The sequence below is a fragment of the Coturnix japonica genome, chromosome 1, assembly GCF_001577835.2.
Source record: "Coturnix japonica isolate 7356 chromosome 1, Coturnix japonica 2.1, whole genome shotgun sequence".
Taxonomy (NCBI): Eukaryota; Metazoa; Chordata; class Aves; order Galliformes; family Phasianidae; genus Coturnix; species Coturnix japonica.
The window spans coordinates 75,916,529-75,944,090 of NC_029516.1; the positions used below are offsets into that span (position 1 = coordinate 75,916,529).

The 27,562-nt window shown below is 38.2% G+C and overlaps 2 protein-coding genes across 4 annotated transcripts in view; one reads left to right on the forward strand and one right to left on the reverse strand.

Moving 5' to 3' along the window:
- The window catches only part of CMSS1 (cms1 ribosomal small subunit homolog), a 208,215-nt gene that overhangs the window by 137,590 nt on the left and 43,063 nt on the right, over positions 1–27,562 (reverse strand). The gene's annotated exons all lie outside the window — the stretch shown is intronic.
- Positions 1–27,562, forward strand: part of FILIP1L (filamin A interacting protein 1 like) — a 178,407-nt gene that overhangs the window by 110,417 nt on the left and 40,428 nt on the right. For all 3 annotated transcript variants that reach the window (XM_015876727.2, XM_032447722.1, XM_032447718.1), the window contains one exon: positions 4,398–4,576. In XM_015876727.2, the coding sequence (XP_015732213.1) occupies positions 4,398–4,576 (179 nt within the window). The remainder of the gene's footprint in view (positions 1–4,397; positions 4,577–27,562) is intronic.

Consider the following 27,562-nt stretch of genomic DNA (forward strand, 5'->3'; position numbering starts at 1 on the left):
CTAAACAGCTGAATAAGTTTTCTCATTACTTACAGTTCAAAATACAATAAGATGCTTAATGTTTAAAGGAGCTTAAAGAAAGGAAAATAGACTTTCTTTGTTTTTGCTCCTGTATAACACATCAAGTTCTGAAAAGGCTTTCCATCTTTGCATGGTTTATAAATTGAGATGATTGAGTCAGATATTCATGAAAAACTCTGGCTTTAGATCAATTGCCACTTCTCTGGAATAGAATGCAAATGGTATTCAACATTATAGTAAATACTGCAAAAGAACCACTTTAACAGTTTCAAATAAAAACCCTAAATCATCCAAATAATAACATTAAAAACAAAAATCAACTCAGACAAGGTGATGTAGTAAGAGACAGAGGGAAGACAAAGAGAACGATACTGCAGAATTAATGTTGTCTTGTCTCAAGTTTCAAACCTTCATGGAATTAGAAAGCCAGTTCTGGTTTATAACTGCCCCCAGTTTCAAATTAGATAGACAAAGATAAAAACTTGGAGACCTCACTGGTTGAAACTCAATGAACAGGATCTCTTTACACTTTAAGAGCTTGAGAAGCAGTGATGTTAGACAAAAACCTAGATTCTGCATTAAGTCAGGGATAATTAAAAGTGGAGCCCGTTTTAAAAATCCCAGAACCAATCAACTTGAGGAATGAGCCTTTTAACAAAGTATAACTGACTGTATCCTCACAGCTTTCAAGGGAAGGCAGCTGTAGGAAACCAAATAGTTACACTCACAGGAAGAGATGCTGATAACACGGCATTCAGGAAAAGAAGATCAATATATCTGCATGAAATTCTGATACAGCCAGGGTTGAAAAACACAAGGGAAGAACTGCTCCCACCGTCTCCAGATATCCTCAGCTTGGGATTATACATTTACACCCACACAATGACCATGAAGGTATTATTAGCAGGACTAGCATTTCACTAAATTTTGGATAAATAAATGTAACTAGCTTGGATCGTATTCTGGTTCTGTGCCAAACACAAAGCAGGCTAAAGAGAAAGACAATAAGTTCAGTTCTAACATAATGAATACGAGATGCACCATCTTAATTTGACTTCAAACACAAATTGGTGGCAAAACAATTAGATGCCTGTGAATTTTTAATGCGCTAAACTATTCATGGTTACGTAACTTCATGCCTCTTTTTTCCACTTTTATTGTACACTATGTTCAACTATTAATTCTAGCAAAAAGCCCATATGGTTAGCAAGTACAAAACAACAAAACACTTAATCAAGATTTTATCACTTTAATTTTCCACAGAAGACATTTATATTGCCGCTTATTAGTCTTCTTTGGGGTTTTCAGCCAAGAACTGTATAGGCTGAGTAAACACTGTGTGTACGTATAAATGGACATCTTCATATGTGCACATCTAGCATTTGGACAGGGTAACACGAGGAAGAAACAGCTGCTGGAAAACACTCTTTTGAGAGTATCTCATGCTATCAGAGGCTCACAGGGCTTCTCCCTCCTCTCTGCTGGTATGGGCAAGTCATGACAAGAAAATGCTGGAGGCAAACTTGCTCCCCAAGGTTGAACCCTTTTCTCCTGCATGGACAGAACAGAGCTTCCAAACAGCAATAGAGCATCATAACTGTGCTCTCTTCTTGGTCCCTTGCAAATACTCTGCAGCAAACAAACCCATAAAACACCACTGCAGGTCCCACATCCTTCATACCCAACTATGCAGAAGTAGAAATATTTCTGTTTGATTCATGTTGTTTGCATTCATTAGTTTAAGTAACTCTCATCTCCATCAGTCATTTATATGTTGGAATACACGAGTCATTTGATTTACGATCAGCTTTTAGCTAGAAATTTCACTTTGTTTCCTTATAATAATGATTTTTGCATCCTCTCACATTCTTGCATGTGCTTTTGAAGCAGTGTTTGTATCACTGTAAATGTATTCTTTCATTTTCTTAACTCTATCCATACAGGCTTACGGCCACAATAAGTAAGAGTTTCACACATTCACTTTCTTCCTCACCTAACCTCACAGTGAGGGCTGAGACCAGCAAATGTGATCATGCAAGGCTGAGGCCCAGTTTGTATCAATTTAAGCAAGACAGGGCCATAGCCACAAACAGCACCACAACACAACTTTATCAATGCTGGTTGCTTTCAGAGGACAGCATACAGTCACCTTAATTAAGGCACGGTCTAAGACAAGACCACAAGGATCACAACTCAGGCTTCCTGCATCTGTGCCATAGCTGCAACAAAACCCCCCTGTGAAATCCTGGACAGAGAAGAAGACTGATAAAATACAGTGAAAGTTTTCTCTCTTTCTGCCAAATCTACAGCAAAAGATTTAAAATTTTGAAATCCTCATTTCTGGTGGAAGAAGAATGTGGAGAAATTAAATATAGCCAGATTTTTTTCAATCTGACCTTTTAAGGCAATTCAGTTTTCAACCCCTGTAAAATACATGGAAAATACAGCCAAGGGGTTTGGAAGAGGTGACACTTGTTTCCTGAGAAAGCTTGAGTATGCAAGGGTTTCGATAAGAAATGTTATCCCAAGAGAGATCCTACTTCAGATTCATAATTCCCATTGACCTTGTAGAAGTAAAAGTACACTAATGACGGGGAATGGGATGGAGCAAGTCTTAACAACCTACTGCAATAGCACCATAAAGCAGCTGACAAGGACAGCCATCACTTTCTATGTATTTTTAGGTCATGGATGAAATTAACTCAGGCGCATTGCAACAGTAAGGACATCGATGCCATAAGCAGAAAGAACAGACCATTTTCAAAGTGATCCATAATTTCTGATGGAACGTTTTAGATTCAAGTCATCATCAAAGTTTTGTCTCTAGACCTTATTTCCTTATTCATATCATCATCAACAAAAAAAGTTAAAATGACAAGAAAAACAAGAGAATATATGCTCAGAAAGAAGCTGGAGTAAGCAGAGGAGCCCATGTAAAAGTAGAGGATTTTCTCAGTCATTCCAGAAACTCATGTTCAGATATTGTAATTCCTGACATAGCCTCTATCAGCCAAATTGTCAATAAGCATGAAGAGAAGATAATTTATTATTGTTCTCTGAATTATACTGCCTAAAATAAGCAGTGACTCTAAGAATCTGAGGCCCAACATGCCTTGCGGGATGTGAAATTCCTAGTGGGGGAAATGCTGGAGAACCAGAACCAGTCTTGCTTCCCACACTGCCCATTCGTGAATTCTTTCCTATTAATAGAGTAGCTACTGCAAAGCAGCTCAACTACTAGAATATTCTGTGGTTAGAAGTAGCTGGCTCTGGCTTTGCATTGAAAATTTATCTTCTCCAAAAGAGATTTGAGGATTCTCTTGTTGACCTAATCAGGAAGACAGCCTCCTCAGAGGAGGATGAATGAGCAATGAACTAAGATGTCCACAAATACAAATTCTCCTCAGGTCTCTAGATGGCTTCCAGGGATCCCTCCTCAAACTTCAGCTAGATGAGTAATGTCTAAGGAGGAAGATCCCTTCTTGTTTCATACAGATGTTTGCATAACTTGGTCACGTACTGAATTCAACATTATAATGGAATCCTCAACATGACAGTTTTATCTCCATTCATAGATATAATTTTCTTCATAATTTTAACAGTCATGTAATTATCTCTATTTTTAGAAAAAAATAGTTTAGAAAAATAAAAAGGGGAAGGATTTAGATTTTCAAAGTGCGCTACAAGTCAAGGCAAACGCATTCACAACATGAAATTTGAGGGGATAAATGGGAAATGCCCCCTATTTACTTCCCTACTTCTGGTATTGGGCTATTATTTCTAAGAAGTATATGCAATTTCTTCAAAGCAATCCTACTGTTCATTGAAAACACTCCCATCCATTAACAACATTAGCACTTACTTGTTCCAGAAACAGATTCCTGTATGCAGTAAGCAAAGGAGACAGGATTGTTTTCCATTCTTGGTTATATCAGACATTTGCTGGGAAACCAGCAGAAAACCGCTTTATGATCTGTCAGCCTTAACTCAATGCTCTCATTTTCTACACAGCTACAAACAAGATTCCTACTTCTATTCAGTCAAAAATAGGGTCTACTTCTGTGTGAAGTAGAGGCTACTTCTACCAAGGTGCCTGTTTCTGTATCAGAATTATCAATGACAAAAGCCCAGTGATGGCAGGAGGAGGCACAGAAGGTGACCGATGTTCCCACAAAGCAGTACCTTAACTAATTTTACTACTTTGTTAGATTCAGACTGATGAAATTAAGTCCATTTTTCCAAAAAGGTAACAGAGCCATAAGGCTATTAAACATACTTTATGTAAGTAAGCTTATCCTATAATGTTTTATCGATGGAAGTCTAAGTGATTAAGAATTTTGAAAGATTTCAGGACTTCTTTTGCTTTTTCCCCCCAGCTTGATAAAGTTGTAGAGAAACAGAAGGAAACTCACAGACGAATGCTGGAGCAACTTCTAATGGTAGAAAAGTCACACAGACAGACACTGTATGAACTAGAGGAAGAGAAGAGGAAGCACAGTGAATACATGGAGAAAAGTGATGAGTTTATAAGCTTACTGGAAAAGGAACGTGAAAGGTAAGGTTACCACTTGCCACAGTACCGAGAAATAACTATAATTTAATATAATGTGTACGGATCTGTCCACTTTCTGCATCTACTATAGGAATATTTGTGAAGTCATATTTTAAGAGTTCAGCTATAAAAGCATAATGAATTATACCTAAGTAAGAGTGGTGTAGGTCAGCATGTTGGTAGATTCATCAGCTCCATTAGAGAGCAACAAGTGTGTTACAATACAGGGAGCCCAGGGAGGTGCACAGGTGTGTTTTAAGTTACAACAACATAAAGCAGGTTGGTCTTTCAGTGTGTTTGAGATGTTCCATGTGCACAGTGGGATGTAAGTAAGAGAATATGAAATCCACCATGCAGGCTACAATGGCAAGAGAAAGACATGAGGAAAAACAGAAAGTGTTTGGACAAATCGAAGCACAGAATGAGGACACAAAGGCAGAGTTTGTAGAAAGCTTTGAAAATAAGTTCCTGCACCAGGACTGGTATAAAAACCATAACTGAAAATCGCAACAGCTTGTTTAAGCATAATGTGAGGGTTTTGACACCAATTTCCAGAAGGATACAGAAGAATTTAATGCCATTTACTGTCTTTAAAATTTCAAAAGACAACTTTTCTGAATCTGCTGCAAAACTGAACACATTCTAAGGAAAAAAAAATAAAAACGGAAGAACATTTCCTATTCTGTGGATAACTACTCCAGAAGATAGGAGTATATTGTCTCTGTTTCCTTTTGCTTCAGAACAGCTTCCAGATGGAAATGTTTGGGTGTGAGAATGTCAAGCTTATTCTAAACTCACATTATGCATAGATAATTCTTCCTCTGCTTCGCCTGTGTAACATCATGTTCCATGTATTTTGGCAGCATTTACTACTTTCACCCTTTCCACTACACCTCTCTCCTTCATGTCTATCAGTGATAGCACATATGCTTCCCACCAAGTACACAGCCATATTTACATGCTGCACTTAAAGAAGCTGGGGAAAAAAAGTAATTTGCATATCAGAAATAAAGAAAAAAAAAAGAGTACTAATGCAAGCTACCACAAGCACACACAGAAAGGTACATACAGTCCCCCTGCAAAGGGCAGAATGGATGTTTTTCTCTAAAAATTGCATTTGTGAAACATCAATGTATTGAGAACTGACAGTCTGAGCTGAGCAGAGGCTTTCATCTGTGTTGTCCTTTCCCCATATACTAGGAGTCACTCATCTATCTCTTAGAGACAGAGCTAAACAACCACAATTGCTAAACGTTACATCAGACACATGTGCTCGCACAGCCTGAAAAGCTGCTCAGGAGGAGAGACTAAGCATCACGATTTTTGTGGGATTTTATCCTTGTGAAAACAAGGTAGACATGGGAATAAAACTCCGTTCCTTGCACCTCTCCCCATAAAATATTTACCACTGTGATCTGCAACATTTAGTCTATCTGCCTGGAAAAATGAAAAAGAAAGAGAAAAGAAAAAGAAAGTAGTGAGGTGCTTAATGAGACCTTAGAGAATGTAATAATAGATTTCAGATTAAGTCTCAATTTTTCTATTTTCTTTGGAGGACTTGTTTTATGTGGAAAACCGTAAGGGGGTGTGATGTCACGTATTGAGCCGATTCCAAAATGTTTGCCAAGTCATGTCGCCATCAAGATCTCCACGCAATTGCCTGCCATAATAAAAAGAAAGAAATAAAAAGGAAAAAAAAGACAAACAAACAAAAAGCGCTCAGCAAGTTAACGCACATCTCCTTCTATGTTAGCCTGCACAACTTGATGTTCATAATACATACCCATACACAGTAAAGTGACCTTTTCTTTCATGTCAAAAATCTTAGTCTCATTGTAAATCTTCACAGGATGTAAATTTTGCTCTTGGCTTATGTGAACAAATAAAACTCTGTGAGAAGTTTCATACATAAACAGTGACAATGAATTTTGGTTCCCCCTGCTGAAATTCCATTTAAGAACAAACTATACAGAAAAGCCATAAGCATTTGTTGAAGAACTTTCTTCCTTTTTCAGCAAGAAGCAGTATTCCTTTACCAGTGTGGAAAGGTTCACAGTGTAACAGGATTTCAGTTTTGAAGCAAAATCCTGAATTTCCATTCAGTTAGTCAAAAAAGAGTTTTATTTTTTTGAAAGAGCAAGGCTACAGTATGTGCTGTAAGATAACTTCCAAGAGTACAGAATGCATGCAAGTCAAACAGTGTATCTGAGTAATACATGATTATATGATCAACACGAAAAGACTTAGATGTTATGGGGTGGTGTTGCTGAAGGACTGAAAACTACTGTTTATAACAGAAATAGAATCACAAGGTTGGAAAGGACCTACAAGATCATCTAGTCCAACCGTCCTCCCGTTACTTCTGTTACAAGCCACTAAACCAGATCTCATAGCTTCTCATCCAGAATAAAGAAACTGAGAGTCAGATCCAATTCTTACATAAAATTAAAGCTATTATCAGATAAGGAGGAGGGAAAGCATTTCCTCTTTCTTAGGTATGTTCTCAGGAAGAGTAAAGCTGTTGAATTCGTAAATGAAAACTTGAGTCATAAACTACTTTATTAGATGATCTTATGTTTTACAAAACCAGGCAAGCCTCCACCATAGTGTCTTTCTGCTGCATTACTCCCTCTATACACATGACAGTTCTCATTAGAAAGTTAAACGATAGTTTTCCATAGTCTTCCTGTAGAAATGAAAATGGATCTTCCAGGCTGGAAAGTCTCAATCTTCACAGGTTCAACCTAAAAGGGAATTAACTTCTCCAAGTTTGGAAGGGGGAGAAGGATCATTTCAATAGCATTTATTTGCTAAGCAATAGACACTTACTAGTTGTATATGGTTTGAAAGTGTAACGACAAATTTCTATTGAATAAAAAACAGTTTTATGGAAAAGAGGAGGCCGGTGGGCAATGACTGTGTTGGTCTTTCCTACACTTCATCAAGAGTTGAACTCTTTGTGTGTAGAAATAAGATAGAAACAGACCAATTGTACATGCAATGTAGTGACCTAGAGCTACTCCAATCTAGTCCATAGAGGAAAACCCTACTGTAGCAGCCCCCAAATATATCATTTCAAGAGTTTACATGATTCTCCAGATACTAGACACATGAGATGCACCTGAAGAACCATTGCATAGAAGCCACTGAACTTGTTCAGCTGTTGCATTTCATGGCAGGTGAGCAGGGTTGAAGACAGGATTGAGGACTAGGAAGAATACTTCCTTTGCCTCTCTCAAATAAACAGAGCTAATGTTTGGCACCATGTAATCTTTTCTTCCTGACCTATTCCTTGGTCCCTCCCATTTTATCATTTTCATGTCTTGTTTTACTCGCACCTCACTTTTACCTTTTTACTTCACATTAACTGCAAGTCCTGTGCTAGCAACAATGAAAGCACTGCAGTATCTCAAACAAGAATCTATTCCAAGTTTAAATGTCTGCAACCAATTAATGTAATTCAGTGTTCAATTACGGAAGCTGGAAAGAAAAAAATATGCCAGGAAGAGCATTTCATGCCCCCTAGAAGCATGCACCCTTTCCTGAGACTCCCATTTTTGCCCCTCTCCTCTTTATTCTCAAAGGCAGCTACAAAGAATGTAAGTACATTCTGGACCACTGTTCCCTTTCCTTCCTTTCCCACCAGTTTATCAGAAAGCGTGGTTAATAAACAAAAGGATAAACAAAACCAATCCTGAAAATACACAACAATTTTTAAAATACAGATTCAAATATAGGTTCTACTGTATTTTTACTGAGGATGTACCTACTTGTCCAGATACGTTTATATATATTCCATGCTCTTGGAGTACAATTAAGTAATACAAGTTACTTTAGGACATAATTTACAAAGATAAAATAAGAAACTAGACAGTTTACAAGATAGATATGCTTCTAGTTTGAAAACACGATATATGCATGCAAATGTTCATATATTGACGTATTATTCTCCACCTCACAAAACAAAATGAAATGCCTAAGAAAAGAAACACAAAGAGTAAAATGATAAGCACTTACACATCCTTTTCCTCTGCAAATATCAAAGAATTTTAAATATTATGTGAGCACAGTTATTTTCTGTTTTTTGAATACTAAAAGGACATGAAGGTATGAGTGGAAGTAACCCCCGTCTGCTCACAGCACACCTGAATGCTTAGACTGCAGGAAAGGAAGAAATCTCTCAGTGAATAGAAGTCCTCCATCTTCAAATTCACTACATGAATGTTGCTCAGACCCTTTTCCAGCTGACTTGTGAAGAACTCCAAGGGACAGTGATTCTGTTGCCAACCTATAGGCTCCTCCTACATTCTTTGCCATCCTTGCCTGGAGACCCTTTCTTTCAGGTTCATTGTAGGCATCAGCCTGCTCTCGTTTCTGCCGTGAAACATCTATTATTACAAGCTCAGCAACCTACTTTCTAGCAAACTCTCAACCTAAAGCATTATCATCATCTCTTCTCTTTTAGCTACCTTGGACACAAATGAATTTTCCACGCTTCCTTGATATCTCACCTGCACAGAGTTAGTTAATCAGTTGAAATCCCCTTACTTCTCTAAAAGCTTCTGCACAACGGTACCCTGCATTGCAAACTCCATTTTGTTCACCTCTTCTCTGTCTATAGGACTCCATACGTCTTATTCTTTAGGTCTTCCTCTTTTTCTGTGCTTACTTTCACAGAATCTCAAAATCAGCTGCCACCTCTATGCTGAAGATTCTCAGGTTTACTCCAACCACCAGAACCACAAAAATCTCACCTTTTGTGAGGAACCTGAGAACTTTATCTAACCAGAAGGGAAGTCAATCTTTTATCCCCTGCCCGTGGTTTGATCCTTAAGGTTCTCTAACACTTCATTTCATAAGACAACGTTAACGAAGTCATTCTGTTTGTCACTCAGTTTATCACATAAAGGTCCATTTTCTCTCTAAACCTTTCTATCTTTAAGTCTCACAAGTTCTTCTTCACACCTCCAAGAAAAAGAAAGAAGAAACACAAAGAAGATTACAAACTGCCAGCACTTTTCTGTTCTTTCATTCAAAGACATCTTTTATCGTTTCCACATTAGCTACTTCATCCTTCTCCATTCAACTCCCTATGGATGCATGATCATTACCACATTAAGGTTATGTATTTCCTCTTGTGTACCTTTATAACACATCCCTATCCTCTCCTTGAACTACATGGCCCAAACCCTCCATCACAATATAACTGTACTACAGGTAGGTAAAATGTGTGGTTTTAGATAACTGTGCACTTAGGGTTAGAGTTCTTTTTTAAGTGACAGATGACGCTACATGCTACATGTAGAAGGTCAAGTAAGCAATGCTGGAAAACCAGTACAACGCATCAAGAAAAGAACTAACCTGATCTCAGACGTGAAGTTAGTTAGTATGTTGTCAGAGTAACACTGATGTACTTGAATTCTGACACATTCACACGTTGGGATAACAGTATATTGTATGTTCAGTGCTGGAAAATTCAATATTCCGTAACCATGGGTATAATTAATATTTGTTGATTTTATTAATGAAACCAATTAAATACTATAAGAAGCAGGATCTTATCTTTACAGAAAGCTGCAGTAAAAATAAACACTGTCAACTTATTTATTCTACATGTTAGCAGCAGTTTTTAATTTCATGCACACTAAACTATTGTTATAGATTGCATTGTACTCAAATGCAATCATTTCCTGTTAGCTTTCTGGCAATGAGTTATATATATTACATATGCCTGAGACTATGTCTTGCAAGTTGTGAAATCGATGCCAGATCTCTGTACATTTGACCTTTTTCATGGGTATCCAGTGTTCTGTAGGTGAGCAAGGGAGACCCACCACAAACAAAACATTAGCATTCTTATTCTGCACTGCATCCCAATGGAACAGTTCCACTAATAATAAATACCACCGAGGCACAATGACAAGACACAAGGAAGTGATGTATGCACATTAATTACCTCATGCTTGTACGTGAAGTACTCCGTACCATTATACTACATAACGTTCAACAGATGTTGCGAAATTAAACTCTTGTCAAAATTCAAGGATTCAGAGATTTATGCAACAGTTTCTGTGAACGATGAAGGGTAAAATACTTCATTTTTAAAAATAAATGAATAAAATCAGGTTAGCAAAGGAAATTAAAACACTCAAAACTGTTCAGTAAGGTCAAATTACGTTTACTTAAAAGAAAAGAGTAAAGAGATAGACAAACAGAATCAGTGCTTTCCACTCAGTGTTAATACAACTGAGACATTTTTTTGGATCTGTGGTGCAATTTTCAATTATTCCACCTAGGGCAAATCAGCCAGCAGGTACAAGATCTGGTGATACCCATTTCTCATGCAACTCTACCAACATTCATGGAAAACTTTGAGTACAGGAGATAACTGTCCACTGCCAAAGGCACTGTCATGACTACAAATCCATACTGTCTTTGGGTTCTTTGAGGCACAAAAGGACACGATGAAAAATCTTAGTCAAACACCCTTCTACCCTACTAGTTTATCTTCCCTCCTAGATGGGGAAACCAATGGGCATCATCATATGCCCTCACAGCAAAAGGGAAGAAATTCTTCTGAGAGGGATGAGCATGGAAAATCACCTTGGTGGTAGCTTTAGTCAGCACTTCTAATGGTGGTGTCACAGCTCAAAGGGAAAGATGATCTTTGAAAGTTGGCAAGTGCCACAATATTTATGGCTCTTGTAAATCAACACCAACTCCATATATTCTATTTGCAACCTAACCAGTGACCAGCATGGGTGATGAAGGACTGGCAAAATATAATCATAGTGAGATGCTACACTTAGTAATCAGGCACTTGCTCCACTCACTGATTTAAATTTCCAAATAAGACGCAGTGCACTGCTCTACATACAGCACAGCATAACTTGCCTCATCGCAAGCAACAATAGAAACAGATGACTGCACTGAGACCTGTGACCAAAAAAAGACACAGTGCCCTTCTGATTCACTGCAGGGTGGGGCAGGGAAAAGGGCAGAAACTGGCACAAGATTTTGCAACCAGTTTTAAAGGAAAACACCTGGCATTAGACAGAGAGAAGAATCGGTAAACTGTTCTCTGAGATAGCAGAAAAGTTTGATGCCATCATAATTTTTCAGAACAAATCATTGCTGTAGGAAAAACTACACTCCTTTTTCAGTGTGGAGGAGAAATCCAAATGAAGTTAAGATCTTTCTCGTGATGGAACAATTTAAACGACCTCTATGTGCTATTATTAGCTTCATATCTTAAGGACAGGCCAGAGAAAAATGGCCATGAGAACAGGAGATGCAGGTCATGCACCAGTTATCAGGACCCATGGTCAAAATTCACAACCAAGTTTCCCATGGCATATTATCAACTTCACTGCATTTATGCCTCACTACAAATCACTGAGCATTAGTTATATATATATATACTTTTGTATATACACATATATATGTATATGCATATGTATGTATAGAAGAACCTGTTCAGAGTAAGCACAGATTTACATTCAATTGTAGTTACCTTGTAGTATCAGTGAAAGAAGCTTACATGGGAGTTGAAGCACTTTAAGTGAAATGCTGGGCTTAAGATAGTAATTTTAAGAGGAAAATCAGTAGCACTGAATCTAATGAGAACAAGGATTACTATAAAAAGAACCAACTCATTTAAAAGAAAACAAAATTATCATATGTGATAATTTTGCTTTTTGCTTAAGTACATTTTTTGTTTGTTTGTTTGTTTCTTGAACCTGAAATGCATGCTATATAAACTTCAATGAGAAAAAACACATATGTGGACAAAGAAACAGGCAACCTACTTAGCATCTGAAGACCGAGCGCAGTCTGAACACGCTGAAAAAGCATGTTGAACATTTTAGCCTTTTAGCTGTGAAGATCAGGACAAAGCCAGAGAAAGCACATAAATACAGAAATAATCTGGACCAGAGAGGTGATAGATACAGGTCTGTCTAAGATCTATAGCAGAAAAACCCCGAGACTGGTGCTTGAGTGGCTTGCAGCCAGTCTGCTACCTAAGGGGCATTTGAATGGAGAACTGGAAAGTCCTCTTTACTGGGGTTCAAAACATACCCCTTGGGAGAGAAACTGATATAGCAGCTTCTGTGAGGCATGGTTTGAAGGAATTCCAAAGGCCGAGCAAGCACAGAGACTTTGCCAATCCCTTTACCCTCACACAGATAAACTAGGGCTGGGGAACACTAGTGGTAAAAGCCAGAGAATGTACAGACATACTGACAGCACAAGGCTCCAGTACTAAAGGATCTCAAACCATCATTTGATCGTCGACAACTTTATTTTTTCCTGCCTGAAAATTAAGGAACAGTTGTGATGTCAGACGAATGGAAGAGGAAAGAAGAGGTATTATGCCATAGAAAACTTTTATTTGCCCCCAAAGCAGGAAGTTGAAAGTGCCAAAGGGACAGTCACACTGAAAATACCCAGACAGCTAACTGATTTGTGTCTGCCAAATTTGGCCTAACATCAGTTGTCTTCTCCCAGGCCCTACCTTTGCCAAGAACTGTGGAGAAGGGAAACTCACTGAACAAAGAAACATGGTTGTTCTCAAATGTGCATATGAGCTTGACTAGATATGCCTTGCACAGACCTGCTCAAGATGCTCCTAGCAACTTCAGTGGAGAGAACATCAGGTTATTAAACTACAAAAGAAAATCATTGAAACAACTCTTTGTAACAATGTTATATTTACTTGCTTGCCAGTACATTTCAAGTTCCAATTTTTGGTTGAAAACCTGAGAACTGACTTTAAAAACCTGCAACTTGAACAGAGTTCTTAAATCCACTTATAAGGAATCTTACTTTTTACTGCCTACCACAGAGCTCCTTAGCCATATCATTTTGATTTACAGCATCACCAAGTCATTGGAGAAAACAAGGGAAGGTAGTCATGGTACTGCATCCAGAAAGATGTTGATTACTCTCAAATCCCATCCAGAATTCTATTGGAATTTTCTATCTCCCACCAAGACCAGAAGTACACTCATGTTAAAATCAGGACTGTTTTACATGAGAAAAATGCTAAGGTTGAACATTTATTTACAAAATGAAGTCTTATTAGTAAGTTGCATACAAAATCCATCCAATCTTTTCAGTCTATTTAGAGGGATTTGATAAACATAGGTATAAATGGATGTATCAAAATGATACTAGTTAAGTGAAAATAAATAAATAAATAAATAAAAATCCATGTCTTACTAATATAGACTGAAAAGACAGGATGGATTTTGTATTATTTTATTCTAAGTTATAATTGTTGTTATATATATATAAGTTGTCTGAACTGAGACAATAAAAAGGCAGCTCCAAGTAAAGAGAATGAAACCTAAATAGACATGGCCACCAGACATTACAAGTGACAAAAAATGGGCTCTCTTGAATTATCCTCTCACTTCAGTCAAGTATAATCACTACCAGCTCACTTGCACATTCTTCTTCATAACCTGGGGGCAAAAATAATAATAATAATTTTAAAAAAAGACAAAAGACAAAAGCAGATGATCTTGCAGAAACAAAAATAAAACATAGCCGAAATGGAAACGCTACACCCTCCTCTCAATTTACACGCTAATAATTTTAGGAACATCAGAAAGCCACATTCTGATGTATACACATATGACTGCTAAACTGACATTTAGGGATGTTCAGATCCTCCAGTTTCTTTTAAGTAATCAAGAAATTTGGACAACATTTATTGGGATGTTTAGACAAGATTTCACATGTTTCTCATTCGAACACTTTATCTTGCGTCCAGCTGGGGGACTGAGAAGCAAGACACACTCCCTGAAATCCTAAAAGTTTCCTTTTTTTTTTTTCAATAGTCTTGCCAGCTAAACTCTGGATGTCTTTGCATTCTGTCAGACGGGAGCATGAGTCAGTCTGTCCCTAACTGGCCTTCTAAAAAGGAAATTGAGAAGTTTAATGACATATTTGGATAAACACACTCTCTGGATAAAGTTACTTACCTTCTTATATCACTTTAAGTTTGCTATAAAGCTTCAAAATTCTTATAGACTAGATTTAAGTACAGCCAATGAAAAGTATAGGTTATAAATAAATGTAATGAAAACCACTATATTAAAACTCAAAGGACCTCATAAACATGCTTGTCAAAGCCTCGCCATTGTTAAATGGTGCCACAGCACTAAATCCATGTTATTAATTGCTAAGTCATCCACAATCTTTATTGAAATATCAGCCCCGCATACATCATCTTTGGTTCAGAACCCAGCTCTCTTATGGTCTCTGAGCACAGCGTAACAGCACATGCTGCAGCTCTGACTGAAGGAGCAATGAATAAAACCAGGGCTTGCACAGTTCAACTCCATTGAAAAGACAGTGAAGACCACTGCTACAGTCTATGTGCACTTTACATCTATCTCCCTGACTATAAGACCTCGACTAGAACTTAACAAAATACACTGCAGTGAACCTACAGAAAGACAGAAATACTTAGCTGATTTAGCTTCATAAGCTCTCAGTTTACTAGAAAGAAAGGAGATCTAAGATACCACTTTTAAATCATCATTTCTTGCAGTAACGCAAATCCAACAGCACAGTATGGCGGCTCAGTAGAGTCTTATTAATGTACGCATCTTACAGATTCAAGATCCTGACATCTATGAATTCCCATTTTCCCATATTAACTTCAGATGCACAATAAGAAGTCACACAACAGAGCTTTTGCTAGTTGAACATGTAAAACATTTAAAATATGTTCATTCTTTTAATCAGGCTTTGTTTTCTGTACAAGCTTTAAAGTGTTAACAAATTCTAGGATTCCTCTGCTGTAAATTTCTTGTCTGTAACCAATCCTATGACTAAGCCAACTTCGTAATGTTTCTGATTTCACTGCCAGCATTTCATTTAACGCGTAGTTCAACTCTTATGTAAAGATGTGAGTCCTAAAACTTCATAACGCAATCTTGCTATTGAGTATTCTGATTTCTAAATGCATAGATAGCTGTTTTTATGACACCCAGGAGGCATCCAGAGCATTTCTTGGAGAAAACTGAGAAGGATAAAAATATCAACATGTGAAGGAATCTGAAAAGTGCTCAGAGGCAAATTTAGCATTTTAACCACCTGACTAAAAGCCCATCTCTATCACTGCATCCCTGAGAAGGTACTGAAGTGCCAGTTCTGGCTGTGAAGTTGCATTTCAATACAAAGTTGCAAAAACACTGCAGAAACAAATGGCTTAGTTTTACTAGACTGTGGAAGGGCTTTGGGAAGAGATGAGACCTCTACAGGTTGCACTACGTTCTGTCTAACAAAACAGTATTTAAGAAAAGCAGAGTGAAACCAGGTAAATGTAATCCTGTGAAAGACTGTGAGCCGAATTCCCTATAGAAACAGATGATCATATGAATGCTAGACTGCTGGCCATCAGTCTAAAATAACAACACTAACCACAGAGTGATCAGAGGTAGAAAGTGGAGGCGTAAGGGGAGTCTGCAGTTATTTTCACATGCTGCATAAGCATCACGGTAGAGTACAACAGAGAACAGCTGTTTAAATAGTCTAACTTCTGTAAAACATCAAATCATGAATTGTAAGAGGTGGAGCAAATTATGGTTTTGGCTTCTGCTAGAGCAAGGAACTAGTCCTCAGTGTACATAATAAAAAGCCGGGGATGAGTAAGTTCTCAAATTCAACCTGTTAGTTCTAAGAGGGGCAAAGGAAAAGTAAAAAGAAAACAAAACAAAAAAAACATTAGCTCTAGGTGAGATAGGTACATAATACTGATGGAACCTAATTAAATGCAGCACCTAAACGACTAAAACTGCTTGAAGGCACCATGGAAACAACTACTGTAACAAAACAGATTCGATATAAATTCATACCAGCAAATCAAAAGGAACTAAAATATTCTCCTTAGAGCACGCTACACAGTTTAAAATGAGTAAAATAAAGTAGGCATCAAGACATCATAAGAAGGGAAATTGTTCAAACCAGGATGACAGATCAGAAATAGAAATGCTGCTCAAAAGAAAAGCTGTGTGCAGGGTCACCAACCAGCAGACCAGGCTGCCCAGAGGAACATCCAGCCTGGCCTTGAATGCCTCCAGGGATGGGGCATCCACAGCCTCCTTGGGCAACATGTTCCAGTTTTCATCCTCTGAGTGAAAAACTTCCTCCTAAAATCTAACCTAAACTTCCCCTGTCTCAGTTTAAGTCCATTTCCCTTTGTCCTATCACTGTCCACCTTTGTAAAGAAGGTGAAATCAAGGAAGTGTTCACATGAGTCTCTTTATGGAGTATGAATTCACAAAGCAAGCTAAAGCTGAACTGGTAATAGGAAAAGTTTTAAATCTGATTTGGGCAAACACAAAACAACAAGCAGGACTGAATGGTATTAAAGAGTTTGCATGAGCAGTGGTGAGCTATTAGCTGATGGCTAACTCCTCCCCTAGAAAAGCCAGAGAATTGGGAGACAGTATTCATTTTTAATTGGAGATTCTAGGAATAACACAAGTAGAACTGAAGACTTACTCAACTGATTTGACAACTAATTAAAGGAAATGAAAGAATAGAGCTAACAGATATCAGGCAAATACAAAAAGATATATATTCCAGCCAGTTGAGAGGAAAGCAGAATTGTGTGCCAAGAGTCTGCTCTCCATTCTCATCAGTCCTTCAATTGAGTAATGCTTTGCCCTTCTATCCCCCCATTAACCCTGGTATTTGCAAGTGAAGCAAGACTAACTGAGCTCACAGCAGTTCATTCATCCCTATCCCAGCATCAATATGTTTTTCAAGCACTTAAACTCTGACACGCCAAAAAATAAAATTCAAGGGTCTGTCAAGCTGCTTGGAATTGTTTGAAATAGATGTTTATAAAGGCCAGTTTTAAAATTAAGTTTCTTATGGCTGTGTGCCTCTCCATCGTCATTCTGTTTTGTCATCCATCAGCAAATTTCAGAAAAAATGTAAGAAAGAAGCAGAGATCTCTAAACTATGGAATGCCTGCTGGGTTCCTGACAATGGTCATCCTTCAGCATTCAGGACATTAAGCCCAAGATACCAGTTTGACTCCAGTGCATAGAATGTGCATAATGATTTTTTAAGACACTGTAGTATGTTCAGTACTGATGATATAGGTGGACTTGGATTCGAGCACAAGAAGATAATGAAAACATGAATGTAGGAAAAAAAAAAAAAAAGGAATACCGTAGCACTTCCTCATAGCTCCCATACATATGTCTCTACTGTGTGGCATGCAGCTGAGCTCACATTGCTGCCCATGGATTTCCACGACGGTCACGATGGCCTGTTCAGTTGACTGAACAGGTGTCTTTGTGTGGAGTAAAATCCCATTCCAGAAGTGGCAGCTGTTAAGATCTCAGGTTCACTGCTGCTTTCTGTGTCATCTGTTTTCATAGGCAATTTGAAAGACAAATCTTCACTGGGCTATTAATTGCATTTATAATACGGTCATTAATATCAGAGTATCTTAGTCCTCTCTCTCATATGCTAGCACAGACCATTGAATCTGACCCAGCTTAGCAGGTTCACATCTGCTGTGTCTTTGATCTTCTCTCAGCTCTAATTCTCCTTACATTTATCGTCCCCTCAGTCTCTACAGCTGGCTCACCAGGCAACTTTTGATTTAATCTTGCCTGGCATCTAGGAAGCAACACCTCACTTTCTCAGTTTATCAGCTCGCACTGTGCATTTGTTTCTCTCTTTTTTCTGCAGGGTGTTTATGTTCACAAATACAGTGTTATGTGTATGTTTCTAGATAGGGGATGGTGCATGATAGGGGATATGACATACCTATTCAGTGCCATGCTCTTTGGCCCAAGTTGTTGTATGAAGTTGTTTCAGAAATGAGCCCTGTTGTCTGATACAATTCTTGCTGGAGTGCCATGTCACCATAAGACTTGCTTTCCAAGGCCCAGAATAGTGTGTTTAAAAAAACAAACCTCCAAGGTGCCTACTACTGGATCTAACATAATAAAATCTGTGACATGTGACATGGTTCACACTCTTAGTTATGTCCATACCTCAAACATCTGTGAAGTGCTACGAAATCCATCTGTGAAACGAATTCACGTATATAAAGTTGTATGATCAAATTATACTCCTTTGACTTGATCTAGTAAATCCCTGATATGCTTCTGTAGCCTATTGAGATTTCATTCTGTTCCACCTCTTTACACACAATTAGAGTCCTCATTCCAGTTCTTAAGAAGGATGGACCACCATCTTTTGAAGAAAAATTCAAGAGATGGAAGTCCCAGAAATATCCAGAAAGTACAGATTTCATAGAAGCCCAGTAACTTCTGTTCTGCACTCTGCATGTGGAGCAAGTGGAACTTGGCTAGCAGATACACCATGTATGGGAGTTTTGTCAAGTCTCACAAGGACACATTTGGCAGTAGAGGATAAGACAGATAGGAAATTAGTGCTAAAGCCACAGAGCTAAAAAGGAAATGTGAGACTGAAAAAAGGAAAAGTTCCTAGGTTAGCGCTACCTCTTCTCTTTATTCAAGTTGCGTATTCCTATTTATTAGCAAAGGAAAGGAAAAACGTATCAGCATTTTATCATGGAAAGAGGAAAAGGTACAATCACTGTTTCAATTTCAACTGTTTGACTAGGTTTAGTGTTATAAAATGTATCTACATCAAGAACCTGAGCTTTGTTTGAATGTTTACAAAAACATTCAAGTTGAGAAGCTAGCAGAGTAAACTGTGTATTATCATTGTCAGTGTAAATTACAAGTCTTGTTTGCCACAAGCTATTGCAAGGAGAAGCTGGCCATGGGCCAACCAAAAGTGAATAATTTAAAACACTCAATCAGTTACATTCTGAGGCATTTTGTTTAGTGCTTAATAAGCTCTCGAGGGATGGTGAAATTACTAAAGCATATTGTCTTGACATGAGCTAAAACAGTCCTCTTTCATCACCACCTTTTTGGGAATTCAACATTAATGCATTAGATGAACTAAAGTCTGTTTATATATATACACGCATGCACATGCATACATACATGCATACATTTTTGTACATATGTACATGAAGATATATTTTATTGTTTTGAAAATCTGAGGTTCTATATTAACATTCCGTCTTCAAAATGAAATGTTCAGTCAGTAAAATTTCTATACCTATTTATACATTAATTCTTCCATCTACTCTTTCTGCTGGATTTCTTGTTTTATATACGAAGAGAGAGGATAATCAAATGCATCACACATACAATGTATGATGAATATAGGGAAGGCTGCTCAGGAACTGCTTTTCAGTCTATGTGTTATTATATGAGAAAAGAGGGCTTCTAATTACATAGAAACATGTAAACTCCAAAACTAAAATTATATCCAAAAGTTTTTTCTTTCTGTTATTGGTAAACAGATGATGACACTCACTTCCACCTGAAGTTTCTCAACCAAAGAATTAAGGAAAATCTACTGCGCTTTTACATGCAAAGCAAGGGCATTGAAATAGATAACAGTTACTGCAATTTTTGAGGATTCAGGGACAAGCAAGAAAAAGAAAAGAAAAAGATTCTTCAGAGATCAAATGTATCACTTATTAGAAATCAAAATGAGACATTATCACCAAAGAAATTATCCTGTCTCTGCTTACCCTGCAGTTTGGTTCATTGGTCATCCGAGGTCATTCACTGTTAAAGAGTCCTCACAGTATGTTTGACAAAGTGCCCTAACATAGCAATACAAAGGCTCTGATTTCAAAGGATATCATTATTTTTAAGATTTATTCAGGACCAGTATTTTAGAATATACCATGACTGCTCACTGTACGTGTTTTCTTTTACTGTATATCTTAAGAAATTCAGAACGCTACACAAGCTGTAAAGAGCAAACAATACCGATGCTTCTTAAAACAGCATTTGGCCAGTTGTGCAGAGGAAAGGCGCACAGGCTGATGGGTTCACCCTACAGTGGTGAACACCCTACATTGCATTGCTGTTCTCATCCTTGAGACAGCCCATTCACACTAGTTCCACTCTAAACATGGGCACATGCCACACAATTTCCAATCTCTGACATGGAACCTGCTCAGTTGCAACTCTAACAGCATCTCAGCCACCAGTTAAATAGAGAGCAGAAAAGGCCTTGTGGCCTCCAACTACAAGTTTTGTTAAAGGGATGGAAGAGCCCCAGGGAAAGATGATAAAAGGAGAAAAAGCCTGGTGATGTGTACTGGCAAACTGTGCCCAACCCATGGGTCACAGAATGGCTCTCCTGATCAAAAATAAGGTTTCGGAAAAAGAAGTTGGGAAAAAGCAGTTATCAACTAAAACCTCAAGTTATCCTAAATGCACAAACTTGGGATGAGGTCTGGCACAGAGTTACAGATTATGGTGTACAAAATACATGCCCTGCAAGCTTGTAGTTTATCTGTAGTTCTTACAAGCAGTAATGGCAATGCACTGCCTAAGTACTTACTGAAATGGCAGGAACAGCGAGACAACCAGGGCTCCGTGCCAGCTTTGGGTACTTGTGCCATACAATGCTTGCCCCTCTCACAAAGGATATGAGAAAGTTTGACCCATCATTTCTCACCAAAATATACTTTAGAATGAAATTCAGAAATTTGTAGAAGTGATTCTGCAGATTAAACAAGATTAGATTTTTCTAAGTTTCGTGTTTATAGTTTGTCTTTCACAGTATCAACAAAATCCACACAGGATTACATGCTATGTTCCTCAGCTGTTTTTTGTGTTGTGACATTTAGCATTGCTGCAGGTTACTAAAGTGAGTCAAATTGCACAAGCTTGAAACCTTTACATTTTGATGTTTGATCAACAGGAATTCTTACCATAAGAAAAAGGATCCAATAAAACTTCATCTCCAAATATGTCTGTCAAGTAAGGAAAGCTTCAGCCTCTCTACATGGTAGTGCACAGCAATATGTATTGCAATATGTATTGCATTTCTCTCAAAAACAATATTACACCACATACCTCCATTTGCAGTTTCTTTAGCAACATTTGGAAAAGGCAGAAATTATCTATAATTTAGAAAGAAAGAAAACCAAAACAACCACAAGTAGGAAAGACCGTAGTAAATTTTGTAAAACTTAGTTTAGACAATCTTTTTATTCCCTACTACCAAGTCATGATGAAATGACAATGACTGTGCTTGGTGGTACCCTAAACTTAAATAAACAAATGTGTAAAAATAAAACTAGGATGTTTTGGCTTCCTTGGAGGGGAAGGGAACAAGGGGAAAGGAATTTGCAATGTTTATTCCATTAAAGGAGATAAGAACATATTCAACCGTAAATGTAAAAACCCTGACATGGTGACCGTAATCTCAAAAGGTAGATACCTATATTTCAATTACTGTCATCCATTTATATTATGGAAATACTTTATTTATTAGCCTACATGGAAGCTTTTTCAATACACTTTAATTTCTCCACACTAATCAGCTAATATTGAAGGATTTTACGTCATTGAAAAACATACAAACAGTATCCTTAAAGGGAAACAGTATAAAATAGCATCAGATGACATTCTAGGCTTTAAAAAACAAATATTTACAGAGGATCTCTACTCTAATCATGTTACATCCTTTTCTTATAATATTTACAAACTTTGCATTATCATTTGCAATAAAGTCCTAAAAGCACTAGATTTGCTGTCTGTTAGTTTACCGAGAGAATGCAATTCTTAATCATCTCTGAGTAGAATTACAACATAAAAAAGAATCCACGAGAACAACAGCAATGTGGGCAGGCTGGGGAAGTAAACAAGAAAACTGAGCCCCAAGAGCCACAGCAGAAACTCATCCCAGTGGAACAAATCAACACAGCCCACATCAAATCCTGAAAAAATTACTTTGGTGATGCTGGACAAAAGGAGGAAATTATTTCAAGGGATCTATATCGCAAAGAGGTGTATATCTACCCAGGTTAAAAGCCTTAGTTTAAAGAATATTGGCACTTTCTCAGGCTGTACCCAAATATGGCAGTGATTTCCAAAGCCTCACTATAACCAGTACCCACTGCTGCGTAACAGCACAGCTATGACAGAGAGAAGGCAGCCTTGCACTGATGAGTTGTGCCACTCAGTAGTGCTAGTAGTAGTAGTAGTAGTGTTGGTCATCCATACAACGTCAGAACTTCAGACATCTTCCTGCATCCCTTAGAAAGATACCTTAAGTGAATGAAGAACAAGGTTTTGGTAAAGAAGGCAAGGAGAGACGCGTGATGAGAGTGCTCAGTACACATCCCGAGTGGCAAATTGAATGGGATTTCAGAGCAGCAAGTACAATGTCTGTAGCTGGAGGAAACTGACTTCTGATCAATGCTCTGTAATTCTAGCACCAAGAAGTCAAGGGTAGACTGGGATCAAAAGACGTTTCTCCCAAAGCCCTGATGGCAAGCCAACAAATACGACAGTATATAATGGAGTTCAGTTCCATCTCCATCAATAGTTGAGCCTAAAATACAACAGACTATTGAAAATGGAGCACTAGATGGGTTTTAACTCAGGCAATGGAAAACAGACCCCTTCCAAACCCACTGACCAACTCTTGCCACAAATACTCAAAGCACCTCTTGAATTAGTTCTTGAATTAGGTCCTTCTCTTCTCAAAGACTGATGCATTTGCAGATCTTGACTATGAGCAGCAGCCCACTGATACTTGACATGATTTTCTACCTGAATTCTCTACAAAATAGATGGAAATTGGGCAAGTTTCCAGAACTTCAGAGCTGCACACATACACGCATCAAAGCTCTGAAGATGTGCTTTAAGCAACCAATGGCTCCTAAAAAAGAGAAACTATTTATAGGGCAACTAATTGCCAGGTCTTACGGAAAGAAGTAGTTCCTAAAGCTCAGCTGATCTTGAGAGGTGTATTTTGCTCCAATAGAAAAAAAAGCAAGACTTCTGGTGGCATAAAAGACCTTTCAGGCATTTTAGTCTTCAATCAGGAAGGAGCTGCAGCAGTAGCTGGTTCTCATCCAGCATCCCTTGGATGGGGACAGGGATAACAGGGAGCAGTAGAGTCAGCACTGGACATGAGAAAAGGAAGGAAGAAAGAAAAGGGATGAGTTCATTCGTGCTGAAAACGTTAGCATTACACAAGAAATGGAGACACGTGCACATGTTCTCCATGCCCAGCAGGCAGCCTGCACGTCTGTTTGAAATTTGCTCTTCTGCAGGACTGTTGCCAGCCATGGCACACAGACAAGCTGCAACCCTCTTGCTTAAAAAGGTAATACAAATCATGCGGAGTTTCTCACACCATAAAAATGTCACGGTTTCATGGTTGTGGAACACCATGATGTAAATGCTGTCAGTTAACTCTCTTCTGTCACCTGACAGTGAATATTGGTTGATATAATTTTAACAAATATACTGAAGCAACAAGCTCTGCGTTAACCAAGGCAAGTCATAAGAGCAAGTCAGGCCCATGCAACAGCCAGTTCATGCAAGAACTCAAAACAGGGGTACAAAATGTAGCTTTCTTCTTCACAATAATTTTCTCATAAACTGAAACCCAAACAGAACATCAGAATGACAGCATTTCCTTAAATGCACCCTGCAAAACTGACTCTTAATCAGGGACCAGAGCTCTAAGCCATTATCCTATTTGACCCACATCACACCAGTCCACGTAGTGACTTTCAGGATTCTATATGCATGTAACTGACTTCACCAAAGTCAACTTACTAAAAAAACCCAACAAACGAGGGGACAAATGAATTGTTTTACTAAACAAGTAATACAGAAGTATATTTAAAAACCTAACCAGCTCCACAGATTCCTACAAATACCAAATACATTCTCCCAGTGCTTAGTTAGAATGGGTGACAACCAAAATAACGTAAATTGGTTTCCTTTTGCAACATTTGTTTTCATTCTTTTTCACTATAGTATTTGTTGTGATGTCATTTACTCTGGTAAAGAAATGAAAGGAACCCACAGCTCAGATTTCTCAAGTCTTCAGTGTGCCAGCTGCTAACACAGAGTACGAATTAGGGAGCTGCTAGAAAAAAATCTAGAGTTAGTTGTTGATCTGTTCCTAAATACTGTGTGCTACTCTTCTCCATTACCAGCCTAAGCTGGAACAATAGAACCTCCAACCTTCACCCCAGCTCACCTGCTGCTCTAACACAACCATCTCATAAATGAACATTACTTTATGATCATGTAGCACTCAGCATTTCAAAATTAAACCACTAGACCATAGAACCCCAGAGCCAGAAGAGGTCACAATGAAGAGTGAACAAATAAAAAGTGTCATTTTCCTTTCCTATGGAAGGGTTTAAGATCTCTGAGGAGCACAAGCCATAACACAACTGATCAAGCTGCATACAGTTGCTCAGTTACAGCTTTCCAAGGGCCACGGCACCCTCTAGAAAGACAGAGGCCATATTCCCAAAGGCAAATACAGTGAGGGGCATTCTCCTTCAGGTTCACCCAATCATTTTTCAATAGAAAGAAAACACACTGCTTTCCTCCTATGCCTTTCGTTTTGTTTTGCTTTGAGAAAACATCCTCTGGACTGAAGAGTTCTCAGTTGCAGGCTGAACGATGTCCGTGAACACTTTAAATATGTCAACAAAAGGCCTTTAAGACCAGTTTTGACTTTGACCCTCTCAATGATGCTTCCACTTGCAACTGATTATTTAACTCAATACACAAAATTAACCAAAACAGAAAGAGCTGCACGTTTCCTGCACGCCACATACAGTTGGGGAGGTTGCATTTTGCTTACAATTGTACACAGATGTTTGCTCAGGCTAGCAATGCTCCTTTGACTAAAGTTAGTGGGTTACCTCAGCATGTACTTCACACTGGAAACACTATTTTGGGTGATGTCAGTTTCCAGGACAGCTCTTCTTCTCAGTAAGTACTAAATCTTAAGTTGCATTAAGCCATAAACATTCTTGCTAACTTAATGTGGTAAGAGAAAAAGAGGAAGAAAAAAAAAAAGAGCAAACAATATGAAAATATATGAAGTTTTCATTTTTTCCTCCTTTAAAAATGGGAATATGTTTGAAGGCAGGGTTATGTTTTGCATCCAGATTTTCCCTCTATTCCTTGGCAAAGACACTCTGTATCTCGCACATCACCTTCCATTCCCTTGGAGAGCTCTCTGGACAGACATTATGAAGAAACTGTAAGATATGGGCTACATACAGAAAACCTGAATAAACGGAGCATGCATTTTTGTCTTTAAATAAATCAGTCCCTCAGAAGTTAAGTGTACCAATTATGTGGCTAACATTAGGGCAACAAATTTTCCCTTGCCTTCCTATTGCCATATGCCTGTCATTTTTTTCCTACAGTTTCCACTCACTGTTTCAAACATATGTTGCCACTTATGTGCCAAGAAAGGAATCTCTGAATTACCCCCTTCATGTATGATGAAATGGCAGACTGAATGGAGCCAGAGAGAGCACCATTAGCAGTTATTCACACTTCTGTTTTCTCTTAACTTCCTCTTCTCCAAAGTTTATTCCTCCTATGCAAGGGGACGTGTAACTATAAAGCCATCCATGAGTCATGCTACAAAATATATAGCTGTAGCCATGCACTGGACAAGTATTTTTTTTCTTTTTTTTTTTTTTTTTTTTAAGGCCACCTTAAATAAACCTTTTCTCCTTTCAGTTTCCAGATGGAGGATTCTTTTGTGAATTGCTTACCAAAGCATCAACACTGGTGATCCAACATTCTTTTCCTGTATACTCATTGCTCAGTTTACCAGTGGTTTGCAAGCTCTGTCCCTGGAACTTCTACTTCCCCAGGGTCAGCCTAGATGCACACTTCACCATTTCAGATCAGTGGGCCTCTAAAAACACGCATAGCTGTATCTATGCTCTTGTTTTTCCCCTCAAGAAAAGACCACAAAAAGATAAAGTCATTAACATAATTATTCAAAGAGGAAAAGAAATCCAGTAAAAGATCAATAAAAAAATAGGAGAAAAGATCAATGTAGGAAAAAAAAAATAGGAGGCATAAACAACAGAAAAAGCAAGTCCGCTTGATGATTTAAATGCTAAAGAATCCCCCAGTGTTAAAGAATCCATTCTCCTGAAGGTGGTTATTCTGGCACCTTGAAAACCTGGCTGAACATGTGCCCATGGGGACAGATTATCTCAAGCATTCTAATAATTTGGAAGAAAAAATCTATTGGTTAAAATGGATGCCAGCAGCTACCTTTCAACCTAGCTAACATTAAAGAGGGGTTACCGGAAGTTCATCCATCAGGAAACGTTTTCAAAAGCAGGTTAAAAAATAACCAAATGCTTCCAGGAGCTGCTCAATGACAAATGCAGCACAAAAGTAAGATGTGTCGGATAGTTTCAAGAGAACTTATCTACCCCCAAGAAACTCTTCATGACATAAAAGGAGAGGGTCCCGAGGAAGGCCATGAAGATAATCAGAGGGCTGGAGTGCCTTTCTTATGAGGAAAGGCTGAGGGAACTGGGCTTGGTCAGCATGGAGAAGAGAAGGCTCTGGGGAGACATCCTTGCAGCCTTCCTGTATTTAAAAGGAGCTTATAATCAGATGGGAGAACAACTTTTTACATTGTCTAATAATAAGAGATCAAAGGGGAAATGGTTTTAAATTAAAAGAGGGGAGATATAGATGTTAGGCTGACATTTTCCACTCAGAGGGCGGTGAGGTGTTGGAACAGGCTGCCCAGAAGAGCTGTAGATGCCCCATCCCTGGAAGCATTCAAGGCCCAGGTGTATGGGATTGGAACTGGATAGGCTTCAAGGTGCCTTCCAGCCCAAGCCATTCAGTCATTCTACAATTCCAAAAAATGTTATCAAACTAAAATGAATTCTACTGAAAACGAATGCCTTCGCTATTTTCTTATCTGATGCTCTTATAATGAATGTCAGAATAAAAAATGCCACTTTGTACTTCCACATCATGGTGGGCTTTTTGGTCTGGGTTGCTCTGAGATTGTTTGTTTTGTTTTGTTTTCTCTATGTGAGGACATACAGGCAGTTTTCAAAGGAAA